At 34.8% G+C, this 9,886-nt stretch overlaps 1 protein-coding gene across 2 annotated transcripts; it reads left to right on the top strand.

Annotated features, from left to right (window-relative positions):
* Positions 1 to 9,648, top strand: LOC132625127 (alpha-mannosidase-like). 2 transcript variants are annotated; one of them, XM_060339938.1, is made up of 29 exons: positions 1 to 726; positions 809 to 892; positions 1,114 to 1,202; positions 1,288 to 1,462; positions 2,275 to 2,394; positions 2,480 to 2,566; positions 2,658 to 2,729; positions 2,837 to 2,950; positions 3,233 to 3,333; positions 3,417 to 3,510; positions 4,069 to 4,236; positions 4,346 to 4,432; positions 4,704 to 4,769; positions 4,857 to 4,913; positions 5,443 to 5,662; positions 5,814 to 5,947; positions 6,105 to 6,164; positions 6,262 to 6,321; positions 6,486 to 6,560; positions 6,688 to 6,735; positions 6,817 to 6,936; positions 7,218 to 7,283; positions 7,767 to 7,879; positions 7,984 to 8,068; positions 8,211 to 8,321; positions 8,456 to 8,551; positions 8,637 to 8,684; positions 8,984 to 9,052; positions 9,231 to 9,648. In XM_060339938.1, the coding sequence occupies exons 1-29, from the start codon at positions 517 to 519 to the stop codon at positions 9,417 to 9,419; spliced, it is 3,018 nt and encodes a 1,005-aa protein (XP_060195921.1). In that variant the 5' UTR covers positions 1 to 516; the 3' UTR covers positions 9,420 to 9,648. The 2 variants fall into 2 exon arrangements, with proteins under 2 accessions (XP_060195921.1, XP_060195922.1); XM_060339939.1 differs by having other exon boundaries at positions 4 to 726; positions 6,489 to 6,560.
* The last annotated feature ends 238 nt before the right edge of the window (positions 9,649 to 9,886 follow it).

The following is a 9,886-nucleotide window of genomic DNA, read 5'->3' as shown; positions in this document are numbered from 1 at the left end:
CATATTTCTTCCGTATATTTACTTTATAGTTATTATTTTATAACAAAGACACAATTTTAAAAAGGTTCTTGTTTTGAGTTTTGACAGAGTGGTTTTCTCCATTCTTGATTAATTTACTTTACGTGCTATACAGACCATGTTGTCCCTAGTGTTGATCTCCTTCGCTAGCCCATAAAATTCATACCTATTTATTCACGCTACCAATAGTATTTATTACTCAACCTTTTTGTCTCTGTTTTTCTTTTTTTATTGGAATTAGACGAATCAGGCAGGAATGATTATTGATAAAACATCCATACTACTTGCACGTGAAATCCAAAATATCCCAAAAATCCAAATGTATTAGCAGGACGGCTGGTACATGCCGTGGGAAAAACCAATGCAGTTTTGTCAGCTATTACTTCACTTCTTCATGTTGACTATTCTTTGAGAAATTTTAAGTCTTCTTTCTATATAGTTATAAAAAAATAAACTTGTTTATCATAATTTTAAGAGAAACAATATTCGGCATTCACAATGGGATCTTCAGTTACTATAGCTTCATTTCTTCTGTTCATTTTGTATATTCTTTGTGCTGATGGTGTAAATGGGTACCTAAGGTACAATACTGGAGGTGGTATTGTTGAAGGCAAATTGAATGTTCATTTGGTTGCTCATTCACATGATGATGTTGGCTGGTTAAAGACCATTGATCAGTACTATGTTGGATCAAATAATAGCATTCAGGTCATACTTCTTGTGTAGAAACTGGAAATTATGTTTAATTGTTTATGTGTAGCTGCTAATAAAAATGATTGATCTATTGCAGGGTGCCTGTGTTGAAAATGTGCTGGACTCTGTTGTTATGTCATTACGACGTGACCCGAATAGGAAGTTTGTCTTTGCTGAAATGGTAAAGCTGTTTTATTTTCATTTCTTGATTGATATCAGATGTCTCACTAGAAGAAACAATTGTGTTGTGTTAATTTTTTCGTGCATAAACAACTTTTTTTCTTTTTTCTTTTTTTGTGCATAAGCAACTTGTTTGGTATTGCGGCGCAGTTGTTGTGGTTGTTGTAATCAACAAACGATTCACTATTTTTTATTAGGTATTTTCTGTTAATCCTACTGTAGGCATTTTTCCATCGGTGGTGGATAAGGCAAAGTCCAGAAATTCAAGTAGAAGTGAGAAATCTTGTGGCTTCTGGTCAGCTGGAATTCGTGTATGTTAATTGTTAACTCACTTGCAAGGAACTTTTACCCTTTTTTTTTTGGTGATTTTTGATGAAAAAGAGAATTCTGGAACAGAAATGGTGGTTGGTGTATGCACGATGAAGCGACTTGCCATTACATAGATATGATTGATCAGACAACACTAGGCCATCAATTGATAAAGGATGAATTCAATATCACTCCTCGTGCAGGATGGCAGATCGATCCATTTGGACACTCTGCTGTGCAAGCTTATCTTCTTGGGGCTGAGGTATTTAAGAGAGCGTTAATATGATGTAGTTTAGAGTTTAAGTTCTATAACGATATTTACACAATTAGACAGACAGAGGCGGAACTAGAATTTAAATTTTAGGGGTTCAACGTCTTAAATTTTTAGCACTAAACGATTATATTTCTAAAATTATGGGTTCATATATACTATTTATTGTAATTTTAGTAAAATTTTATGTATAAATTTATATCCCGCATCGAAAGTTTGGGTTCAATTAAACCCTAAGTTATAGTGCTCCATCCGCCTCTGCAATTAGATCACTTATAAGGTAATTAATGTAAATCTGTATTATAATATTACTCCATCCGGTCCAAAATATTTGATGTTTTCGCCTCTAAAAGGTGGTCCAAAATAATCGATGTTTCACAAAACCAAGAAGGTATTTAATTCTTTTTTACTTATTTGGCCTTGACACATTCGTAATCCCCATGATAAATATGTCACAACCAAAAAAGAAAAGAAAATCATTACTAAGGGTATTTTTGTCAAAACCCCTTTTAAAATTTAGGAGTAAGTGAATTTCTAATTCATGTGCCAAGCCCAAAACATCAAACTTGATAAAAATGGTAAGTAAATTGCTGTCACATGTTAAACTAACTACTGAGAGTGTCCCCTCCCCCATTTCCCCTTCCTTATGTAACAAAACAATTTTTTTTTTTTTTTTAAAAAAAACTACTGAGAGTGTAATGAACTTTTATATTGTCGGTGTATATAACTTAAATTCTTACTGAAATGTCTTGAAGTTTATTGATCCTTCTTTAACTTCTCATTCTCCCTGATAACTTTCACAGGTAGGATTTGATTCTGTGCATTTTGCGCGAATTGACTATCAAGACAGAGCAAAACGTAAGGAGGATAAAGCTCTCGAGGTTATATGGCGTGGTTCGAGAACATTTGGTTCTTCCTCCCAGGTTCATGGAGCATTCTTAAGCTTTGTTCATTTATATTATATCATTGCTCACTTGTGGTTAACACCATTTTATCGGTGCTTTGCAGATATTTACCAATGCATTTCCTGTACATTATAGTCCACCAAATGGTTTCCATTTTGAAGTGAATGATGATAATTTTGTTCCAGTCCAGGTTATATCAGAAAGCAAAAATAGGTCTCTCTATGGTTTATTTTAGTATCAAGGGAGAACTAATTTCATATATTTGGGTAAATGAATTGCAGGACGATCCTCTTATCTTTGACTTCAATGTTGATATACGGGTTAATGACTTTATCAATGCTGCAATCACTCAAGTACACCCTGAAATTGCAGTTCCTTTCAGTTGTTCATAATTATTAATTCAGGAAATAGATATACATGTACATGCAATCAATGAAAAGCTGGATGCTGTGATATGCAGGCAAACGTAACACGTACGAATCACATTATGTGGACCATGGGAGATGACTTCCAATACCAATATGCTGAATCGTGGTTCAAGGAAATGGATAAATTAATTCACTATGTCAACAAGGTATTATACATCAGGCTCTCCAGAAAACTTCGATTGTAAATTCCTTGACAAAAATCTATGAACATGTTCTTCTACTGTATGAGTGGTTACTTCAATATGTCTTCTCCTCAGTGATATTTCAAAAGGATCTAATAACTTTATTGCGAAAGAGGAATTCTTAATTAAAAAAAAGATATGAGTCTCTACTTATAAGATATGCTGATGTTTTTACAGTTAAATACTTGCAAAATCATAGAGACTCACCTGCTTTCACTCACTTGCTTTCATTCTTTTTTTGGACAGGATGGTCGAGTTAATGCATTGTACTCTACGCCATCAATTTATGTAGATACAAAACATGCAACAAATGAATCTTGGCCTCTAAAAACTGATGATTACTTTCCGTGAGCACTTGCTTGATATTATATACCTTCTGGTTTATCTTGAATATTTGTTGAGTTCATCTAACACCAATAACTAATTTCAGATATGCTGATAATGAAAATGCTTATTGGACTGGTTTCTTTACCAGTCGACCAGCTTTAAAGCGATATGTTCGTATGCTAAGTGGATATTATCTGGTGAGTCCACTTAATTTCTTATTTCTGGCTCCATGATTCCATATTACATTATCGACATCAAAAGGAACCTGACTGTAGTAAAGAAATTGTGAAACTATGATCTCCAAGTTGCGTATCTAGTTCTTGTGCTAATATTCACCAGTCTATGTGAGAAGCTTAATAAGATATCCTTATTGTTGGAATGTGTGACTATCCGATGTTAATAATTTAAGCTATTAGAGAGATCACACTTTGAATTACTTAATTAGTTTCAACACACTGTGATTGGTGCATAGTTCTTAATTTTGATAACATTGGAGTCTCTGTAGTCGTTACTTCACTTAATCTAGGATGAGTTCATGTGAAATAACAAACTGATTTGAACCAAAATAGGCTGCAGAGGCGGATGCATTACGGGCTAAACGGGTTCAACTAAACACAAAATTTTGTACATGGGACATTCCTAAAATTTCCTCAAATATTAAAATTTGAATCCATATTTGCAAAAGTATAATGGGTTCAAAAGTGAGAATATAGGTTGAATACATCAAATTTAACCCTCGGATTTTCCTTTGACAGGCTGCTCGCCAGCTTGAATTCTTAACTGGGAGGAAATCAAATGGCTTCAACACATTTAGCTTGGGAGATGCTCTAGGAATTACACAACACCATGATGCTGTGACTGGTACTGCTAAACAACATACAACTGATGACTATGCAAAACGCTTGGCTATTGGAGCTTCTGAAGTGGGCTCCTATTCTCAATTTGAACTTGAACTCTTTTTGCCTGAACATTAATTTTCACACTTTAAGATGGTCTTATATTTATAGTTCTTTTCATATGCCCGATTTTCAGTCAGAAGCTGTGGTGAATTCTGCTTTATCATGCCTGGTTAATTCAACATCAGGTCCATGTTCTACCACTTCATCATCATTCAATCAGGTGCATTTTTTATTACTTGTGTCTCCCTTCAGTTTTTCAAGCTTAAAAACTACTAGTAATTGTTACTAAGTTTGTTAAAATTTGCAGAACATTCACATGTAGTTAAATATTGAGTTTCAAAAGTTTCTGTTTGTATAGTTTTTCCTTTCCAAAATGACATGTTTGTTCTAAGAGGATATCCTGTGCCTTAGAAGAAATGAGCTTCAAAGGAAGTTGGAAACTACGAGTTAACTGACATGTCCTTTTCCGTTTTCTTTCATGTCGTGAACAGTGTCAACTGCTGAATATAAGTTATTGTCCACCAACTGAAGAAGATATTACTGAGGGGAAGAATTTGGTATTTTTTCCTTCTGCTTACTAACCTGCTTCATACCTTATGAGTGTGCTGACAAAAATGTTTTTACACCAATACTCCCACTTTCAGGTCGTTGTGGCATACAATCCCCTTGGATGGAATCGAACTGATATCATCAAGATCCCGGTGAATGAATAATCCTTTCTATTTTTCTTTCCTTTGCTCGTTTTAGGACTACTTGGACCTGAATATTATGAATATGGCTTTTTTTAATACAATAGCTGGTTACCCTATATCCAAGAATCCTTTATAAGGTTCCCTATTCCATATATTTGCATTGCATTTTCCTTTCTACTATCCTAAACGATGTCCACTTCAAGTAATCAAATATTCCTGAATTTTAGTTTTATCAGTATGTTTGCTGGAAATTTTCAAATCACTGTGGCTGCTTAATAACCAGTTGAAACTCACTAAACATTCTAATTAGTGAAGGAAGAATTACATATTGAGAAGTTATCTTGTTGGATGGCTGTGTAATTAGATACAATTCAAGTCCAAGCTAATAATTACAGCTGTCCATAACGCTAGCTAATTTCCATTTAAATGTCAGTCCTATAATTCGGACAAATTATATAATGTTTCCCTACTCCTTTTTCTTTCTCTTATGTGGCTTATTCATTTCTTGATGGGTATCCAATTGTATTTGCTTTAACAGGTCAACAGTGTTAATCTTATTGTAAAAGATTCCATGGGAAATCTGGTCGAGGCACAATTGATAGAGTTGGATAATATTACCAGCAACTTGAGAAAGTTTTATGTTGAGGCATATCTAGGAATATCACCTAAACAAGCTCCCAAATATTGGCTCTTCTTTCGAGTGTCCGTGCCACCGCTTGGCTGGAATACTTATTTTATTTCTAAAGCATCGCAGAATGGTAACATGAAATGTTCTTTCTCCATGTCTTTTTTCATCACTAATGTGCTGTATCGATGACTCAAAGATCAGAAGGCATTGCCTGTTTTCAAAAAGTAAAATGATCACAACTTCATCTTCCATCTGCTTCAATGTCTGCTGAAATTATACAGGGAGCTCCACTGGCTATTTTACAAAGATGAACGTTCGGCTGAACGAGACTGTTGAAATTGGACCAGGGAACTTGAAGGCATCCTTGTCCTCAAATACCGGTCAACTTAAACGTCTATATAATTCTAAAACAGGGGTAAGTTCTTAGTTATGTCAGAATCTCAACATGGCAACATATTGAATGCATTATGTTGGTGTTACGATCTTACTGAGGGAAACAGATAGCAGTCCGTCAAGTGGTAGTCTACATATATATACATAAATTCTAAAGGATATTATTTTACTACTATTAGGTTGATGTACCTGTACAACAAAGCTATCTTTGGTATGGATCAAGTGTCAACGTTGATCAGGTATTTGATGATGTTCTTCTAGGTATAATTATATGTTAGAGCGCATTAATAAGGGGGAGACAGTAAGTTTCGATGTTAATTGTATTACCCATTGCAGGATTCTGGTGCCTACATTTTCAGACCTGATGGATCACCGCCAGTCATAGTTGCAAGATCAGTGAGTTACATTTTCTCCGTTTGATTCCTGTTATTTAACAACTAAAAATTATTAGAGCAATTGTGCTTCTACATCTCTCCCTCAATAAATCAATAGTTTTGATTAGCATCCCTTACACGCTATCTAGTTTTGTTCATACCGGAAACTAATTTCCTCTTTGTTAGCAGGTTCCAATAAAGGTTATGCGTGGACCCCTGGTCGATGAAATTCACCAGAAATTCAACTCATGGATATCTCAGGTGGGTGCATGGTTCCTTGACTAACTCACTCTTACTCAGCACCAAAACATTTGGATCTTTTCCAATTTATTGTGTTATAAACTGTATGCGTCGGGTTCTATTATGTCTTAATATGTCAATGTTTCAGGTAATTAGGATTTACAAAGACAAAGAACACGTTGAACTCGAATTCACTGTAAGTCAACTCTGCCCAGTGTCATTTCGCATTGAAGGGTAGTCTAGAAACTGTATATCTGACATACCTCTTCAATTGAAGATTGGTCCCATACCGACAGAAGATAGTGTTGGAAAGGAGGTCATTACCAAAATGACAGCAAATATGGCCACTGATAAAGTGTTCTACACTGACTCTAATGGGAGGGACTTTCTAAAAAGAGTAAGTTTAACATTACAGTCCTCTTTGATTCCTTGCAGTGATTATACACATCTTGAAATAAAATTTTCAGTGTTTTATTCCCATTTATTCAATCTGAAATAGAATTCCTTGATGTTGGCATTCTAGTTGCCTCGCTTTGCTATCTGTTCTATTGCCTCAATATGCGTGTTGCATGTATGAACATTTATTTATTTTGGCAATTTATGAACTAGGAAAACGGTCATCAGGATTTTTCTGTTTGCTTTAGAGCTAATTTGCGCGATGATTTGTTTGCTTATCAGGTTAGAGATCACAGAGCTGATTGGGACCTCCAAGTTACTCAACCGGTTGCAGGGAACTATTATCCAGTAAAGTCCCAACACAGACTTTCTTGAATTGAAATTGCAATTCTGTGATCAAACTCGGTGAAGTCTTATATGAAATTTTGTTGATTATTAATTGCGATGGACTTAGTTCAATTCAATGTGACTAACATAGTGTTGAGATTGAAAAGGATGCATTGGGATGTAGTCCACAGTAACGGTTTGAAATCATCTGTTGCTTCTATATTTTCTCTTTTGTTCTTTTGGTTGAGAATTGAATAAGCGTCATCTTAATTGGAACATATAACCAGAATGTGCTTAAATAATGTTGGAGTTAACAGATATTTCTTTACTGTGAAAACAAAGCCTAAGTTTGCTCTCAATTAATTTGTGTATTTTCTTTGTATATAAGTTGTGTGCGCCAAAAGTTTTCTAGATGTGAATGTAATGGTCTAATCAGTTGCATTTTCCTTCAGAATCCAATACATTAGTCTTCTCAGAAGTTGTTTAACTATTTTCATTTTTCAGGTGAATCTTGGAATGTACATAACAGATAACAAATCAGAATTGTCTGTTTTGGTGGATCGTGCAACAGGTGGAGCCAGCATTAAAGATGGAGAAATAGAACTCATGCTGCATAGGTTCAATAGCATTTGAAGTTTTTTCATTTTAATATGTTCATAAAGATATTTTGCTTAATATGATAATTGGCCTTACAAAGGTAATCGATTTTATTTTTAACCAGGCGCTTGATCTATGATGATAGTAGAGGAGTGGGTGAAGCCCTTGATGAGACTGTTTGTGTGGGGGATACATGTGAGGGACTCACGGTATGTTTCGTATGGCATTCCAAAGAAGTCATAGGCCTCTATAGCTTCTAATTAGGGAAATGTCCTTAAGAAATATAAAATGTAGCAACCTCTGACTTGAATGCTTCTTTTAAACTTCTCTGTTCTCATATCACTTGGTCAGGTTCGAGGGAACTACTATCTAGGGATTCATAAAAATGGCGATGGTTCAAAATGGCGCAGAACAACTGGCCAAGAAATTTATTCACCTCTGGTTTTAGCTTTTGGACATGAGGTAATTTCAACTCACTAAGAAGAGGAAAAAAAATACTGTAGGCCCTTTCCACATTATTAGAGTCCTTGAATTTAAATGATCAATGTAACAATATTACTGCCTGATATTGGGAAATTGTATACTTGATCTTGCAGAATCAGGAAGAATGGAAAGCTTCTCATTTAACCAAAGCCACCACCATGAATCCCAATTATAGTTTACCTCCTAATGTTGCAATGATTACTCTCCAGGTTATTGTATAGATCATGCAGTGATTAGAATGATCCCTTTACTTGAATGAATTAATGTAGTCACTTCTGGTTTTTCTATCTCTAGGAGTTGGATAATGGTGGTGTACTTCTCCGTTTGGCTCATCTATATGAGGTAAAAATAAACTAAGCTGTTCTTGGATAGAAATGAGCATACAAATTGCGGATGAATTGGAAGTTGATGAAAGTCCTATCTCATTTCCTTGTTTCAGCTGTACTTTCACAATAGAACAGCAACCCTACTTTTTTTTTTTCTTTCTTTTAACTGCTTGTGTTTAGTTGAATTCTGAAGCAGAAAATGTAAAATTAAGAGAGTGACACGTGACAACATTATAGGTTGGACCTACGCTTGTGCCTTGTTAACTGATATCACTACTAACCCTTGTGTTTTTTATGTGTTGTGGATGTGGATAGGCTGGTGAAGATGCTGTTTATTCAACGATTACCAAGGTTCAACTGAAGGAGATGTTTGCTGGAAAAAGGGTATGTCTGCGTTTTCTACTCATTAAATATGCTCTTGTAAGCTGATTTCCATTATATTAGATAATTCCTAACCTGGACAGTCTCTGCTCATCTTGTTAGAAAGTAGGAAATGATTCTTCTTTCTCTTATACTTTTTGCACATAAAGTTTCTAAGAACACATCTTTGCGCTGTATTCAGATAAAGGCAATCAAGGAAACAAGCTTATCTGCGAATCAAGGCAAGAATGAGATGAAGAAGATGAGTTGGAATATAGAACATGACAGTGGTAGTGAGTCTGCACCAATAAGAGGAGGTCCAGTAGACATGTCTAGCCTTGAAGTCGAGCTTGGTCCCATGGAGATACGGACTTTTGTTGTTAAATTTTGAAAAGAAAATTACTCTTTTCTACCCAAGAAGTTAAAGAGAACTGGTTCATGGAGCCAATAATAGTTCTTTTCAGTCGATTTCTTCATAAATTTGATGTCTGCTAAAAAAAGCAAATCTGTATTCTGGAAAATAATTGGAGGAAAACATTTTCCTCTGCTATAGAAGGTGATCAAATGGATCATATGCAAAACTTTGATATCCTCTTTATCAATTCTATATTGTTCTCTTCTGCCTGCTATTTATAACTTTATTTTCCAATAAGTAATACCCCATTCTTTGCTAAAAAGATAGTAATAAGTATTACTTCCTCCGTTCACTTTTATTTATCCACTATGGACTTTGCACACCTTTAAGAGATAATAAATGAAGTTCATAATTTACCATGATATTCATATTAATTGGTGCATATTTTTAGTGGATTTGAAAAGAGTAATTGATATTATGGGTAAAACAGGGAAAAAGAAATT

Source organism: Lycium barbarum, chromosome 12 (genome assembly GCF_019175385.1).
Source record: "Lycium barbarum isolate Lr01 chromosome 12, ASM1917538v2, whole genome shotgun sequence".
Lineage (NCBI taxonomy): Eukaryota > Viridiplantae > Streptophyta > Magnoliopsida > Solanales > Solanaceae > Lycium > Lycium barbarum.
This window is presented reverse-complemented; position numbering and strand designations above follow the sequence as displayed.